This window comes from Ctenocephalides felis, unplaced genomic scaffold (genome assembly GCF_003426905.1).
Source record: "Ctenocephalides felis isolate EL2017-DRISC unplaced genomic scaffold, ASM342690v1 CF-g0.4_SCAFFOLD_00845, whole genome shotgun sequence".
Taxonomy (NCBI): Eukaryota; Metazoa; Arthropoda; class Insecta; order Siphonaptera; family Pulicidae; genus Ctenocephalides; species Ctenocephalides felis.
In genome coordinates, this window is record NW_020536999.1 from 18177886 (window position 1) to 18196490 (window position 18605).

Below are 18605 nucleotides of genomic sequence, written 5' to 3' on the forward strand. Positions count from 1 at the left end.
ATAAAAAAAACTTTCAGATTAAAAGGGGTCCATGGCAAAGTCTAAGAGGGGTTCACGACGTAAATTAGTTTGCAGGTAAAAATGTACGTAAATCCGTGACAAATATTCTTAAGTTATTGAACCCTACGTTGAGAAATAAATATACTACCTAAATACAATCTCTATATTTTGGCTAGAAGGCTAGTATTAAAAGTTAGAAAATTTAAAAAATCGTCCACGTTTTAGTGTGCAAACCTAAATTAATTTTAAAAATTCAAAAACTGTTCGGAAGATATTGGTTGGGAATTGCGTTGATTAATTTTTGTAAAGATTAGCCAGGCCGTTTCTTATATGTTGAGGAAAAAAGCTGGGACGTTTTTGATAAAATTTTATTATGATAGAGATCGTGATCATACTGAACATACTAAAATGGTCCTCAGACAAGTGATTTGAATGAAAAAATTCATCAAAATTTGGAAAAATATGAGAATTTGTATCACAAACTGCATTTTCGAAATGGACAGTTAGAATTTTTATGTAGTCCATGGTTTTTCACTCAAATCGAAACGTGTCAAAACATTTTTCACTCACTTCAATCCGGTCAAAAAGTCTATTTTAAAAAACAAAGGACTATTTTAAAAATTTCAAGAATCCATGGTTTATTTTTCGCCGTTTTAATTTTTTCAAATATTCAGAGTTATATATCAATGGATTATTTTGCTAATTTTGGTTTTTCACTTTTGCACATATCGTTCATGCAACTTGCTATGGTAAAATGCCACTTACAACTAATTTACGAGAAAATGTAGTTCATAAAAACTGAAAATGAATATAAAAATTGTTACTGGTATAAATTACTTATTTTTTATTTTCTTGGAGAGAAAATGTGTTTGTAGTAAAATAATGCTCTTGGAGAACGCATATGTTTTAGGCACATTAAAAGACATTTATTCTGACTTTTTTGATACAATATGTGTTTAATTTTTTGTGTATGTTTTTCTCGTTTGAATTGCTTAATGATGACACACATTTTGGTCCAAAACGTAAATAATAAATACCTTTTAATATTCTGATTGATTGTCTTCCATTTTCAACAAATTGCTAGCAAGTACTAATATCTTCATAATTAAAAATTCTGAAAAATATAAATATTTATAAAGATATAGTTATAAAAAATATCTGTATATCTGATGTGTTAATTTTTTTAATATGCAACATTATATTTACAAAAAAGAGTCTTAATATCCTTTCATATATGTACATCCACCTAAAACTATTATAAACATAACGTAATTCTGCAATTGCCTAATAATTTCATAATATAAACTATTTTCAAAAAATATACAATTTACAATATACATATACAATATACAATATAATATATAGAAATGGAAATTAATAATATTAACATATCACTTGATAAATCTTTTGGCTAATATTTGCGATTATAGTAATCGCACTGGCTTAAATATATAATATAATTAGTTATCTTTTGATAAAAGATAATAAGTTTTATTTTTTATATAATATTGATTTATTTTATAAATTTTATTAGAAAACATTGAATTGGATTTTTCTAGATAAATATTTCATAAATAAACGATATTTTTTTCAAACGTTGCAACAATTTATATTAATAGACCAATCGAGATATTTTATCAATATTAAATTTTAATACACAACTATAACAAGATATGTTTTTTAATAATTATTTTATTATACAAAAGTTTTAATTTATTAAAATAAAGACCAGATATAGATTCCGCCGGCGTATGAAAATAAAATAAGTATAAGTTTTCTTAATTAGGTACATATAACGCAATATTATTCATATTTTAGACTTTTTATAAATTACGACTATAAATGATGACATTTATAAATACAAATTGTTAAATATATGCAGGTATTTACTTGAATTGCATTTTCATTGGTCGGAATACGCGCTCGTCATTAGTAATTTACGAACAAGTTATTATATTATGTTATATTAATTTTTTCTACACAAAACACTTATTATCTAATATTATAATTAAATATACGAGTATCATATATATCGGAATATTGGAATATACGCAATATAATAACCTCGGACATAAAGATTTGGCATATTATTGCAAAAAAATTCCATACAAATTTTTATGCGTTCTCTTTTATAGATTTGAAAAAATCTAGAGAGTTTCTATCAAATTTTGAAACAAATTTGATTTTATTATTATTTTTTGGAATTTATCGTATCGTTTCGGCGATTCCATTATTTGTAGAATCAATCTGATGCGAATGAGGCAGAGTACCGTTTGACAGTTGCTTTTGAACTCTCTGTTGGATTTTCTGAAAAAATAAAAAAAAATTAATTAATTTAATCATAACTAACAAAAAAGCACTGTACAAAATTTTGAACCCATCCACACAAATTATTTAAATAAAATATTATATATATACTTTGTTTTGTCAATCTGAATTAGGAACTAAATTGTAGAAGCAATTATAATCTAGATTTCAGTTATATATACCAACCTTATTAAAAAAAAATTGAAATTTTGTGAAATTGTTACAAACCCCTGTACTATTGAATTTTTATTAAAAAATGTTACAAATCCCTGTACTATACTTCTTACAGTCTTAATTGATCACTAATAATAACTCTTTATTTGCTGAAACAATTATAATTTAGATTTTAATTTTTAACGAACTCAATTAAAGTTGACTGCAATATATACCAAAAAAAAGCCTGTACATTGTACAAGCCTGTAAATTTTGTTAAAAAGTTACTAACCCCTGCAATAATGATTTTTTTAAATGTTGCAAGCTACTGTACTATGGTTTTTGCAATCTTAATTGGTCATTGTATTTAATTTGTATTAATTCTTCATTTATTGAAGCAATTATAATCTAGATTTTAATTTTAACGAGCTCTATTCAACTTGACTGTAATATATACCAAAAAAGACAAATTTTGTAAGAATGTTACTAGCTTTTTTTTTAAATGTTACAAACCCCTGTGCTATGATTTTTGCAGTCCTAATTAATCATTGTGCCTAATTTGTAATAATTCTTAATTTGTTGAAGCAATTATAATCTAGATTTTAATTTTAACGAACTCAATTCAAATTGAATGTAATATGTACCAAAAAAGCCAAATTTTGCAAAAATGTTTCTAACTCCTGTAATATTTTTTTTAAACGTTACAAATCCCCTTTTTAAATTTCACTAACCCCTATACTATGTTTTTTGCAGTCTTAATTGATCATTGTGTTTAATTTGTTTTATTTTTTGCTTTCTTAATTAATTATTTGTAAAACTCGTACGTTTATTATTTTATAAAATCAAAGCCCAGAATTAGGATTTTCTAACTTATAAGATATAAATATTGTTATACTACTAATACTCTTACATTTAAAATTACTAATTACTCTACATTTACAATTATATTAATAAACACCAATTTATACAATTTGCAATTTTGGTTTAATATGAGTTTTCAAGACTAAAGTAAATATTTTTTAATAATTACTTATACCAAGGTTTTGCCAAAATTTTGTTTCAAATAATTTTGTAACTACCCCATTAACCATAAATAAATAAAAAAATAAATATAAATTTAATAAATATTAGTGTTATCTAATTGTGTGGATGAGCCTATTTTATTTAAAATACTACATGCATTGATGTGAATTATTAGAGTGTGTTTTTATATAATACAAAATGCAAAATATACAATCCTATCTTGACATTTTTATAAAATTTATAATTTTTTTTATAATTATTAATTGATTTTCTATTTAATATACTTTACTGTTTAGTTATATTCTAAATATACTCTACTTTAGCTTTATAAATTATTTTAGGGAAATTTATACTCAAAAGTTGATATACAAAATCTACAACCAAATACCTGCAACGTTAGAATACTAAATATATATATATATATATATATATATATATATATATATATATATATATAATGTTATTGTTAGTACTGAAAAGAAAATAATTAGTATATTTCTGAAAGTGAAAAACTTGGATCAATCGTGCAAGGTTCAAATTTATATAATTTTTGTTTTAATAAATAGAGGTTGAAAAATATTCAAAACCTATTTGAAATAGACCTAAAAGTCTGATCTTTTGCCAAAATCAATCAACTTTAATAATAATCACATTAACTCTAAAAAGAATTGATAACTTGTGCCATAAAAGATTAAAGTATAACTTTGTTAAAAAGAAGATGTATAGTTTTCAAAGAAGCAAGAAATAATCCTTCGACTGGATTTTGGTGCTCTGAGAGTTTAATATTAGGATCAAAATCTGTATCAAACTCGAGTTAATTATAATAGATATTATTATTATTATGGGAAGAGAAAAAAAATCTAGGCGATTTATGTAAAAGATGATAGTATGCGAAGAAATTATCATTCCTGTTAGTCAGCAGTGTTTCTCAGGCAAGAAGAGTCCTACGAAGAATCTACAGCCAACATCAACAAATCAACCTTCAACCATCACCATCATCGATGCTTCATCAAACTTCAAACCACAAACCACGTGCCACAAACCAGTCCTAACTATCCTCATCTTACCCTTTGGATTTCCCTATTCCTTTCGTGCCTTTGCATCAGTTCGACGTCGGTCAGGTACGCTAAACTTTCGCTTTTAACTATCGCAGCTTCTAGCTCTGGAGGCAACTTTGGTCCCCCTGTTGGTTTTTTACTCCTTAAAAGGGATCTTACATTAGTCGTCCAAGGTTGGGGCTGTCCAACCGCTCGCAAAGTCTCCGTGGACGAAGAAGCATCTGAAGACCTAGGAGTTTGGTTGGAAGTTCCTTTGGAAGATGACGAGGAGCTGGAAGACACTGGTAACAGAGTCATGGCTCCGCGAGAATCGACATTTAGAAGAGTTATGCAACGTGAAGCGTTTCTTCTAGGACGAGTTCCGTGTAAATTTATGATGGTAGCAGCATCGGAAGCCCGAATGCTATAACCTCTTCTACTTGGTGAACTATACCCTGATGTGCTTTGAGAGTCACAATATCGATGCTTACCCCCAGCGCTAAGTGTCTTCTCACTGTCTGTCGGGGACCCAGAACTTTGTTTTCCGAGTCCATCAACGGGATGGTCTTCTGACGGGGTTTCCAGTTCCTGGATCAACTGCAAGGCAGCTTCCAATTCTCTAGAAAATTCGGCATCGCGAGCAGATGACTTGGAATCGGCAGACGAATCGCTTTGGACTAGCTGGTGCGCATTGCCACCAGTTGGCTGTGGATTTTTGGAGACAAAGGCTGCAGGAGGACTATGCATAACATTCTGAACATGCTGCTGGGTGATTTGCTGCCGTGTGGCATAAATGGCAGCAGGAGAACGACCTCCTCGTGGGGATGGTGTGGCGGCTCGGGAGAAACTGACTAAGGTTCCGTTTACACCAGCTGAAAGAAAATGTGATTTTCAAAATAAACTAATATTTTTTTCATAAGTTTTATTTATCTACCGGTGGTGTGCTGCTGCATAGGTGTAGGAGGTCCTCCCGAGCTTCGGTCTGTGGGAGCAGCTGATAAGGAAGGTGAAGTGTCTTCGTGGCCCCCTTGACACATTCCTCCGCCACCGTCTGATTCAAACACCCAAGATTGAGCATAACTTACGTTGTTTATGTTGTTCGGAGATTTTCGTATCGAATCCGGTTTTGGCTGTAAAAGAAATAAAATAATTTTTACTATTTTCTAAAATCATTAAAACAACCAGTGATCTAATGGGAAAGAAAATCGATATAAAAATGAAGAAAAGCAGTCTATGGTGACTATTTTATCAAAATGATCAGATGTTATAAATAATAATTTATAATTTGGGAACTTTTAAAATGTTATTTAAGTTTATAATTTTTCACTTCATCATCTAATGAATATGATGAATAACCAAATTTTTACATAATTATGATAATTTTGGAATAATGAATATATAATTAAAAGCAGGTTTAAGTATTTGTAACACATGGTATAATCATAATATGAATAAATGTATATAAATAATTCACAACCATTTTAATGCCGTATGAGCATATGACACACATTTATGAAAGTCTAGTTTTCTACAAAAAAATATATTTAAATAATTTCTCTAAAGGTCATCTTGAATTTGGAGATTGTTTTAGATAAAACTTTCAATTTTATTATGGACACACTAAACATATAAAAATTATAAATGGATATAGAACTTAAATACAAATTTTGATAAAATATAACATAAGTTTTATTTATAATTTCACAATCCAGTAATCTTAAACACAACAGTTAGTATCTACCTCGTGTTAACCTTAATTACTGCTTGCAATATAATGCGCTTTATCACAAACTATTTTCCATTTTCCATCAAGAATTAATGATCTTAGTAATCACTAACGGAAAAAATAACAGTGCTAATTAAATCTTGCTCAATTTATCAGAAAAAAAGCTATAGCATTCTGTCATAGACACATACACATAGATAAAATTTCATTTGTTGTAATTTCATAATGGAAAATCAAAAGTTCCATTCCCCATGATTGTAATCGCCAAGTTGAATCAAAAACAATGTGTTTTCTGTGTGAACTGACGACATAATTATCGCCTGTAACATCTCTCCTGACTCTGAGAAATATTCTTACAATCACGAGATGCATTCATAATATACCCTATCTGGTTACAATCATAACTGTGGTTGGAACTCTAACGTTTTATGAACTATTATGTACAGGTTTTGGATGATGGATAAAAATTCTGCCAACGAATCAATGGGATTGTACAGAGATGTCCAATTCGTGATATTGGACATAAATGTCCTGATCAAGTGATGACAAATTAGACAAAATAAGAAAAAAAACCTATTTTCACCCAAAAAGGAGTAAAGAGCTCCATAAAGCTTATATTTATTTCGGCCCAACCAACGTAGTTTTTTTATCTGGCTCTTACTCTAAGATGTATGAAACTGAACTTATTCCTTCTACTTACCCTCGTGATGATGTATTCTGTATCAGTACCCTGATCATGATTTCTGGTCAACAGGTCGGTTCCATCTAATTTCCCATTTTTTCCTTTCAATCTCTTATTTGCAGAGGATGATCCAGAACAACAATGCATGGCGCAGAAGGCAAATTGCGATTCTAAAAATGCTGCCAAAGCTGAAACAGCGGCGGTCAAACTCGTTGTCAGACGGGCTGGAAAGGATAAAAAAAATTGATAGCTTGAAGTTATTAGACAGGCAGTAAAATATTGATGCTGATATCAGTTGACTACATCAAAACATATTCAACCAAAGATTCTTTTATAAAAGTTGGGTAGAGCGGGGCTTGAAGGTTCGCGGGTAAGAAGACTCACCACCATTATCTCAAAAACAAGTAAATTTAGGAATTGTTTAATAACAATATTTGAAAGTAAAGAGCAAAATTTTGCTACTAAGAGAAAAACGGCCACCTTGCCAATTTTGCCAGCTAAAGCATTTTTTTCGTAGAATTTTTATATAACCTCTAGAATATAACGGCTAAAGTGAATCATTTTCCAAATTCTACTGACTTTCAATTGTCATATGTGGTTTTCGTGGTTTCGAGGCTTGTTTCAGAGGTCCCGGGTTCGATACCCACTTCGAGCAGCCTGTTGTCAGGCAGCAGTGACAACGATTTTCACTTGGAAATATAGATAGCAATATGTTTCCAAGTGAGAATAGCCCTTGCCCGGCATTGCTGCACCAATAAAATGTCAGCCCTATTAGATTAATTCTAATAACAAAAAAATATCAAATATGGAAAGATTAACCATTGGGTTACCATTTAAAAAATTCTAGATAAGGAGAAGTTTCAGCCCAACAGCTCATAGGACGTAAGGTTTTGATTGCTCTTCAAAAATAATAATAAATTAAAAAAATTTGGTTTTCAACATAACTTAGAATTTTTAAAATCTGTCAAGATATTTCTACGATGTACGATAAGTTCAATAATATCACGACGAAGTAAACATTGGTAAGAATTATTATCATAAATTATCACAAGTGGTAAAAGTGAATAAATCTCCAAGTTCTGGCTTTCGATTTCCATATGTAGTTTTCTACAGTAGTACCTAGTTAAAGAGAACTTAGGGGAAAGGTTAAAAAGTTACTTTCATATATTGGAAATAATACTAGTTTTACATATTCCAACTAGTTATTATAATTTAATTTATTCTCCCATGTCCACATATTTTAATTAATACCGTAAGTGCACAGGATAAAAGATTTCTATTGGAAAAGATTAGAGGTACGAGATAACTACATAATCATTTATATATTATTCTTCAAGAAGTATTATTTTTGTTTAAACCTTTAACAAAATTCAATTACACAATTCTAGAAAATCCCCCAAATTTTTTTTTCCTAATTTTGTATGAAGTTCCTTCATCTACTTACCCATGTAAACTGGCGTCTCATCAAAGCCGTCTTCTTCTAAAGCCTTCCTAGTTGCTTCAGGAAACAGATGTCTCCATTCTCCCAATTCCAAAATTAGCAAATTGGCCAAATTTACTGCGCAAGTAGCAACTGCCAAATATAGGATCAGCTCGTGTCTCCTGCGTCCTGATGGTCCAGCACACACCAGCATCCCTCCGATGATGCCTCCTAACACGTTCTAAAAAAAGGAAAAAAAAAATCATAAAGGTGAACTATATTGGACAACGTGGATTTGGGCTTATTTGTTTAAAATTTTTGTAGATTGTTTATGATTTTTATGATTTCTTCAAGATTTGTACTTGATCTACAAATACAATTTGGTGGATGCCTCATGAGTTTGTTAGGAACATACACAACGTTATACGAACAATTTATTTATTTGTATAATATTATAGAAATTACATAAACTGCAACTTCTTTCGAGTTAATAAGTAAATACAGGATCCCATAAATAATTAGTTAATTGTTATTACTTATCTAATTAAGTTTTTATATTTATCCGGCGGATACCATCCGTTTTATGACCAGTTATATTATTAGTCTTTGGACTAGATCAATATTCTTTCTGCAATTTCTTGATGCTTTTATAAATTTATAGCATGCTAATGCTGATTAAAACAAGTTTTTGCTTCGGTTTTATTATTATCGGACATTTTGAGAAAAATGAAGAAACTGGAAGGATTTATTTAGTGATTGGTTGAATCGAATAATTAAAAGGATGCAGAGATTTATTTAATAAAGGATATTAACAGGTCCGAATTTATGAAGTTCAGTGTTTATGTCTATAAAAATATGGTGAATTTTATAGAATATTTGCCGATAAAAAGCTAGAACTATGCACAGACTGAAGTGTTCAAGATTCTCTCTTTTGTTATATTATAAAAATTAAAGATACTTCATGGATTTTGAAGATATGATTTTTTAGATGTTGGATATTTTGTAATAAATAGGTAATTGTTTTTTTAAGATGATATATTTGTTTGTTATAAAAAAACACTAGAATCTTCACTTATAAGTTAAAATTGTAATAATTTGCTAAACAACTCGCTAATAATATAATGGAGTATAATAATACCTTTTTGGAAAATTTCTTTTTCTATACAATATAGTTTCTTCCAAGACGATATAACGATTATAGCGAATTTCAAACTTTTTGAAACCATTTTTTAAATACGATTTGTACTTTGCCACAAAATTGAGCTATCATCTATCATTTGGCAGAAGTTTCTTCAGGGCAAGCATCCTTTTGAGATTTGAGATCGGCATATGGTCACTGGGGAACAGATCTAGAAAATATGGTAAAAGAAGAAGCAATTTGGAGCCCAATTCATATTTTTCTTCTTTTTATTTTCTGTGACCAAAATTTAAAGTTGGTCATTCAATAGTTTTTAAGATATGCGAGGTTGATGGGTGGCTGGCTCCGCTATCAATACTAGTAATGAAACAGATTGTACGTTTTCAAAAATGCATAATTCCATTTTGATGAAACTTGACATACATTGTTACTACACTTTACTAAATATTTGACAAAAATTTAAAGTTGGAACGTTCAATAGTTTTTGAGATATGCGAAGTTGATAGGTGTCTGGCTGGCTCCGCTCTTAATACTAGTATTAAAATAGATTGTACGTTTCCAAAAATGCATAATTCGATTTTGATGAAACTTGACGTACATTGTTAGTACACTTTATTGAATATTTGACAAAAATTTAAAGTTGAAACATTCAGTAGTTTTTCAGAGCTTGATGGGTGGCCTATACTAACATTTAAAGTTTAAATCATTTATAAATATGCCGTGGAGCACCCTTTTTATTCCGTGGACCACCAAATTTTGTTTTCTCTGTTGTGGACCCCCTGAAAGTTGCCATAGACCCCTGGGGGTTCATGTATACCACTTTGAGAATCACTAAAATTTAGAGAATGCTACATTTAGACTAGTTGCATCGATCAGAAACATGGATTCTAAAAAAGCGTACAAAAAGCTAAATTGAGATTTTAGAGATTTTCATACAGTTATTGTTAAAATGCTTCGTTTGGAATATCCATTTAGTGTAAATTCCAGCAATTTGCCTTAAGGCACGGTGCCATGCACCCCACTAGTTTATTTACATTATTTCTGGTTCGTCTCTGTGAAAAGTTGACAAAGATATTTTACAAACGACAAACGTTAATCTCTTACGATTCATAAACATGTTTCTGACACGAGCACAATGACAGTGCCTGGGACGACCTTGCTAAGGTCGACCGTAACGTGGAGGCAATCGCGCCCGGACGAAAGACTCAACTGTTGCACAATAAGATACCAACTAGACTTACAATTGTTGAAGTCGGATTATTTCGGTTAATTTAATATATATTCGTTAATATCAGCGTTTCTCAAATGTTCTAGTTCTAGAGAATTGGTTTGCTCGAGTTTAACAGAGGACTCTTGTATCTACTTGGTCTTGGACTTCCTAACAGACTTGCCCAACCGCGTGGAACAAAGGGCTATTTTTGCAAAGTCTGGAGAAAGTATATACAGTCAACCCTCCGTTAACACGGCACTCTTGGTACACGGTTCCCATACTACGCTGAGCTAAAAATCCGACATCCCTTCGACTACACGGACTTCCTATTACACGGCTTTTGTTCAACAGCCCATAAGTTCCTTGCGCAACCTATGAGTGATTGTAGTAACTTGATATCAAAAGGGTATTAATGTAAGTTTTGTTATCGATCTTTAAGACATGCCCGATTAAATAATAGCTGTCTAAAAACACGTTTGAGCTGACTACTGCGTCGCGCCAATTTTTGAATAAGGTGCCTATGTCATACATGTCATTTCGTCCGTATTACTCCTACTTCAAGTTGTATTCCTTGGTAACGCACTTACCGCGTTAACCAAGGGTTAACTGTATAATATTTGGAACCACAAAATATCAGTCTTTAATAAATTTATGTGTATTTCTTATAAACCATTGCCTGCTAAGGACTGACGAAAAACAGGGTGTCCTATTTGAGCGCTACTCAGGGGCTCTCCATCAAACACCCGATCGATTTTTAAGGAATTTTTGACCCAAGCATCTCTTTTGTGATACGTGGTTGTATTTAAAATTAATTCCCAGGACCCCACGCAGCATCACGTGTATTTTTAGTATTTAGAAACAGTCGTCAAGTTTTTTGGATTTTTTTTTAAATTTTGGATTTTTTTTTCTTAAACTCAGGTAAAATATAATTACGAGTGATATCTTACTAAAACCTTCCACTTCCAAGTAATATTTCTTAATTTTTGTCAAATTCCTCCCCCCTTCCAAGCCTCTCGTATTTAATGGATGTCCCCTTAAATGATCATTCTAAACAACTTAAAATTTTAGGAAATTGAATGAAATCAAAGGATATTAAACTTTTTTCAAAATCGATGATCTTATTTTTCAAATTCAGATTAATTTTTTGAATCTACAAGATATATGCTCTTTAAAACCACAATAGATTAATTTAAGATTTATGAAATTTTATGTTTCTTAAATGTTTGCTCTCTAAGCTGATCAGCTCTATTGAACTAATTTAGTAAAATAGATTATAATTATGGCAGAGCTTACAGAATATAGATATGCCCTTTCGAAACACGAAATATACTTATAAACTTATTGTACTTGTATACTTGTTGTTCATTTAAACAATAATCGCTATGTCAGTAATATGTGTCTGACGTTAAAAAGTCAAACACATTTGTCTAACATATGCAATTTGGTAAGAAGAGACAAAAGTTTTAATATAGGCCATGTCAGTTATATATGTGTGGCATAAAAAATAGTGTTTTACCAGGCAAAATCTATTTTCTGTAGACCATTAAGTTTCTTTGACATATGTTTAATTAAATTATCTAATATAGTTACCATGGCCCATGTGAATTTTTTTTTTTTGATATTATTGTGGCGATTAGCTAATATTTGCGAATTTCTCGTAGCATACATACTAAATAATTTAGAAATATACACAATAAAAACAAAGTTTCTTTTAAAATATTTCATATACAAAATTTAAAAATTAAGATTTCCAGGAACAATTTCAATCGATTTTCAATTTCTCATCGGTTGCGTTATATACTTATCATTAATTTTGTTCCGACACGATTCTCTCCATTGAACTCTTGTGCTCACTTTTATTTTCTTTGCCGAATTTAGGTCGTAAAAATAATATTAATGTCTATAATAAAGGCTAAAAAACACCGCGACATAAAAAAATAATCACCCAAAAAGATATTATGAGAGAGAAGAGAACAAAATAAGGATTGCTGAGGAAGAAAACGTATTTATTTTTGTGGATGGTTGAATTTTTTATAAGCAGTGGCTAATAAAAATAAAATTATGATAAACTTTGTATGCTCATAAAAGTAGATTAACAATCTTATTTAAAAACATCCTTAAATAATGATAATATAATATTTCATATTTTACAAACAAATAGATGCTGATTTAAATTATTTGATATAATACTGCAGTAACAATTTTAATAATGATAATATATTTGTTTTTATCTTTTTAATTTATACTATATATATTTATATTTGTCAAATATATATATTTTAGAAATTTATACCTTTTTTAGAAAATCCTACCTAACTCTATGATCTCTTGATGTTTCAAGTCACTTTAAATCGTTTGAGACCAAAATTGGGGAAAGTAAATTGTAAAGTGTATATGAGTGAGTAAAATAGCAGGAAAGTACAAACATTTTTGTACAACTTTTTTCAAAAAATCCTGAACCTATTTTTCAAACTCAAAAACTATTTTCCTTAAAGCAATATACTTTAATAAAATTATTTAATGTCAATTTTAAAAAAAAACATTAGTTATTTATTTTTGCATTAGTGATTTATTCTTCTAATATTATAAAGATGTTCATCATGTAAAATCACAAATGCTGATTAAATTTACTTGTCTTGTATGTATATATTAACAAATATGTTTGTTTCGGTATATGAAGACATTCCCATTAATTATAATCAATTTCATTCTCACGATGTCAAAGTTTGGAGTTGATGAAACGAACGCTGATGAGATAATTATGGAAATAGAGTCGTACGTCAACAGATATATCAGTTTGCTATAAATTACATCAATTATTTATATAATTGACCTTAAGCTAACACACACATATACAAACACACCAAATTCTCGTGTCATGATGTTAGTGGCAATACTCCTTCAAATAGTTTGACCAATTTTTATAAAATTATATAATCACATTCAGTATGACAGAGAATCGGTCAACATCTATTTTTCATACGCCTAACACACTTAATTTTTTTTTTTTTTGGTTTTGAACTATTTTTTATTTTACTTGTTACATACAGCCTTAAAATTTCACTCTCCTGCTGCTAGTTCCCTTTGGTAATATTGATTTTAGTAAACAAATAGTTTTTTTTCCCGCTTTCAGTCAATGAATGTCTTTCACTGAATTTCGATTAAGGTTTTCCTAAACTTATGAAGAAGCTTAAAATTAATTTCAAAAATGTTTTAGTATTCCAATCATTCTATTGGTTATCCAGTTCTATGACTTACCATTTTGGCTGTTTGTGAACGTCATTGAATTTCAATCAAAATTTTTCTGAGATTATAGAAAAGCTTAAATTTTTCCGCTTTATCCTCTGAAAATAAATTTAGTTTCATTGAATTATTACCAATAATTTTGGTGTGTGAGCCTAATTCTTCAGTTAGCTCAACTGGCTGCGACACTGCTCTTTCAAAAAAAATCGATCATTCTCTTTCAAAAATGATACTTTTTTAAAACCTTAATGATTTTCTTCAAAATAATTACCTTGCCTCTGTCTTATTTAGCAGTTGTCCCTTATGGCAATTCGCGAAATTAATGTACGTGTGTGTTCCTAAATGTATTTTTTTCGGCAAGAAACATTCACGAGGCGTGGTGAGTCCATATAAAAAACGAGAAGACGATATAAAAACCCATCTTAATACTAACTAACCTGTCATAATGTCCGTAATAAAAATTCTCTTGGGACGTTCGCGTGCGTTGTATGTTTTAAATATAAACCAGTAATTTTCAAACTTAAATAATAAAAATAATATGTATATATATATATATATATATATTATATTTTCAATTAACCTGCAGTGCATTAACTTTAATCACAATACGCTTAAGGATTTATTTATTACATTTTTTAACTTCCCGTAGGGTAAGTTATTGTAATGGGCCGAAAATCGGAATTGAAAATTTTTACATTTCTCGACGTTTTGAAGGTTTCTGAACGTTTTGGCATACCTCAGAAAAAATGGATGTGTGTGTGTGTGTGTGTGTATGTGTGTGTGTGTGTGTATGTATGTGTGGATACAAATTTCCAGTCACGTTTTAGGGCGCACGGATCAACCGATTTGAATGGTTCAAAACACATTCGATTCCTATTGATAGGGAAAAGAGCTGATTAGTTTTTGGCAAAGGCAGGTCCAGCCGTTTCGGAGATACGGAGCAAAGAGTGCGGAAAATAGAAATCGAATTTTTGAGAGAACGGAGTATCCGATTTGAATGATCTAAAAAACATTCAATTAGTAATGATTGGGAGAAGTGTTTATTAGTTTTTGGCAAAGGCAGGCCCAGCCATTTCGAAGATACGGAGCTAAATATGTAAAAAATGACAGTTTTTGAGAGAACTAAGCGTCCGATTTGAATGATTCAAAAAACTTTCTGCTTGTCTTAACAAAATAATTGATTTTGGAAAAAAAAATTTTTGTTTTTTTTTTTTTTTTTTTTTCTTTTTTTTTTTTAGTTTTTTGTTGAAACAAATAATTTCAACTTTGCTATTCAGTTTATATAATTCTTATAAATATTAGACAATGTTACAATATTTATAATAATCTATTTGAAAACATTCAGTATTCCTCGAACATTTCGTTACGGTACGGGAAGTTCCAGCAATTTGCCTTAAGGCACGATGCCACCCACCCCACTAGTTATAACTTTTAATCCGCCATTCAACATAAAATATTTTCAGGTGAACATGGCATTTCACAGTATGTGTATATAATCGACATAATAAATACGTATTGAAGTTTGGAAACTTCAATCATTTTTCCAAACTTTTAATGTTTTAGATTATTACTTCAAAGATTTCAGAGAAAAATTGGCCAATAACCTCTTAAAACCGAACTACATTGATTAGAATCGAATTTCATTGATTGTTGAATATTGAAATCGGTTCATCTGTTTTTGAGAAAACAGTAGAAAAAAGGTTAATTAGGTATAGTTTTGATACACACACATCATTTTCACAATTTTACTATCAAACTATTCAGAATATCTTGAAACGTCGAGAAACCGATAATTTATTACTAGGTGTTATTACCTGAGAAAATTTAAGTCGAAAAGTTTGACGACCGAGGCAACAAAAAACATGCATATACATCACATGCCTTTTAATGGAGATCATAAGACAGAAACATCAAACTTGTAATAACAAAAATATACTTATGTAATAAATAAAAAAACATTATTTTTTGGTATCGTTCGTTCAGAGGAATCGTATACAATCTTGTATCTCTGCATGGGTTTGAGATATAGACAGGGCGCCAGCGACTTATATGGTAAGAAGAATTTAAAGAGTATATATATATATATATATATATATGTATATATATATATATATATAACATAGTGATTCCTAGACATACGAGTGTTCCGAGATATGAGCTGCCAAAAGAACAATTTGTTATTTAGACATACGAGTAAAATTTGAGATAGAAGCTTTGAGGAAGTAAAAGATTTTTGTTAATTGCAAACTGAAACTAATGAGTTCTATGGCATTGTGCATTAAGGCACATTTTGGTACGGAACCCAAAAAAATTTACATGCAATGTGTACACATAATTAAAATCTCTATAAAATATCTGATAATTTTAGAGTCCATAACCGCTAGATCTGCCTTTCCAGAAATTTAATCAGTTCTTCATCTTTCAATACAAGTAAAATATTTTTTGAATTATTCATATCGGACGCTCAGTTCTCTTAAAAACTGAGTTATCATTTTTGGCACTTTTGTCCCGTATCTTCGGAACGGCTAGACCTGCCTTCGGTAAGGCAGTTCTAGCCTTACCGAATCAGCACGTCTACTTATCAATACAAATCGAATATTTTTTTAATTACTCAAATCGGTCATTCGGTACAACGTCGACAAAAATTTTTACTCGCACACACACACACATACACATATACATAAATTTTTTCTAAGGTTTGCCAAAATGTTCGGAAACTTCTGAAACGTAAAAATATATACAAATTTTCATTTTCGAGTTTTTGCAATTACTATAACATACCCTACGGGAAGTTAATATGAAAAATTTCGTCAGATGTAACAACGATTTTTTGCCGCAGAATTTTTTTGGCAATTCTATGATAGTAAGTTATTTTATAGTTGCCAAGAGTTTAACTACAGCTAAGGGCCTTATAATAATTTATAAGCAGCTTTCTGAGCACAAAATTTTTGTGGACAAAAATCACCCTAAGAAAGTATGGAAGTTGTTCAACGAAACATGTCTAACTTATTTCAACAATATCATGAATGGACAGGTAAAAGTAATAATTAAAGTAATAAATAGTGAAATCATTTTTAAGATTCAAAAATCATAACCACGGTGATGAAGCAAATTAATGGTATTACCATGTATTTATATTGAAAAAAATATTCTTCAAGATCCGAGCAATTTGACATACAAGGGTGCTCACAGAACGAATCCAGAGATAACCCTGCTTTAAAGGCATAAAAAATCGGCAAAAAAAAATTTTATTGCAAAAATGTCTTCCAAAGAATATAGCCCTAAAATTTCAGAGAGAAATTCGAATTATTTTCGTACCCGGGATATTATGACATATATTTTGATGAAAAAAATTGTGAAGATTGTTCATATATATAACAATTAAACCTGAAAGTTTTATTCCAAGTAAATATTTCCTTCTCTGAAAATACTTAAAAAAATGCGATTTTTTTTAATAGTATCCGGACTAGTATGTCAGGATACTACTGTATTTTTTATATATACTAGAAAAAATAAATTTCTTACCCAACATCCCGCATAGAGGTTCGATCCTAGTCTGAAGACCGGAAGACTCATAAGATAGAAGACTCCGGCCACGATCTGAAGGGAACCCAAGGCCACGCAGACAACTGTCCAGGGCAGGTGAAGCCATCGCGTGCAGTCGCAAGAGGAACGCGCGCCTGGTCCACGCCCGCTCGGGGTCCTGGTTCCGCACATCAGACCGATTGGAGGTGGAAACTATCTGGAAAAAAGAGGAAATGGAGTCATTAATTCTCTGTATTTATTAGTAACATCTAATTCACATTTGGCATTGGATTTAGACATTTTAAGTACTAAGGACCAAAATTTCCATATGGAATAAATAAAGATATTAAAAAAAACATACTATTCCAAAAAGTTATATTAGCCAATGGTGTGACTACGAACTGATATAATGTAGTGATGGTTTATATTTTGACTAGATTTAATTTACTCATTTAGTTAAATAACCCACAATGTGGATCAAATTATCTACATATATATATATATATATATATATATATATATATATATATATATATATAAATAAGTCGGGCTTTCCTTCCTGGCGATATAACTCCAGAACGCACGAACCGATTTCGACATTTTTGCATTAGTTGGAAAAAAGGTCTCGAGCTCCGCAAGGTTTATAGCTAAAAAAATTAGTAGTGACACTTCATTTTTGTAATCGAAATAAATTCATTACTGTTGTGTAATAAAATCAAAGTTTTCCTTTTCAAATATAAAACAAACAAAAATTTCTTCATCTTTTTCACGAAACCATCTGGTGGCAAAACGGAGTTTGTCGGGTTTGCTAGTTTATAATATAAATTGCGTATTTCTGAAAAAAATGTTTAAAAAATTTAAGAGAAATGCAAATTTTTTATAAGAACGGGGGCGGGGGAAGGTCGGTACAAAAATATAGGAAATAACTGGTTTAAGTCAACCATTGCCAGAAAAACTAAAAATATTTAATATATGTTAATAAATTTCTTTAAAAGTATACGGTTTATAAATGTATTCAAGATCCTGCATTTTGTCGGAAAATTCCAAGAGTGGATAGATGCAGTATAAAACATTCATAAAATAAAAACAGCATTCTTTAACGTGGGTTGCCTAATTTATGATGTGTATCCAGGAGGCGGTA

At 30.3% G+C, this 18605-nt stretch overlaps 1 protein-coding gene across 1 annotated transcript; it reads right to left on the reverse strand.

The window, feature by feature from the left end:
• Positions 1-2104: 2104 nt before the first annotated feature.
• On the reverse strand, positions 2105-17657 carry LOC113363301. The gene is made up of 6 exons (XM_026605795.1): positions 17465-17657; positions 8373-8589; positions 6947-7152; positions 5455-5650; positions 4551-5392; positions 2105-2307 (listed from the first exon to the last, which is right to left on the reverse strand). The coding sequence occupies exons 1-6, from the start codon at positions 17654-17656 to the stop codon at positions 2206-2208; spliced, it is 1755 nt and encodes a 584-aa protein (XP_026461580.1). The 5' UTR covers position 17657; the 3' UTR covers positions 2105-2205.
• Between the last annotated feature and the right edge of the window lie 948 nt (positions 17658-18605).

What these genes read in the sequence shown, in the direction of transcription:
- LOC113363301 (XM_026605795.1), bottom strand. Translation starts at nt 17,656, where the DNA reads ATGTGCGGAACCAGGACCCCGAGCGGGCGTGGACCAGGCGCGCGTTCC. An exon ending in TGAGACGCCAGTTTACATGG is followed by an intron (nt 7,153 to 8,372) that starts GTAAGTAGATGA and finishes TATCCTTTCCAG; the next exon opens with CCCGTCTGACAACGAGTTTG. An exon ending in CAGAATACATCATCACGAGG is followed by an intron (nt 5,651 to 6,946) that starts GTAAGTAGAAGG and finishes TTTCTTTTACAG; the next exon opens with CCAAAACCGGATTCGATACG.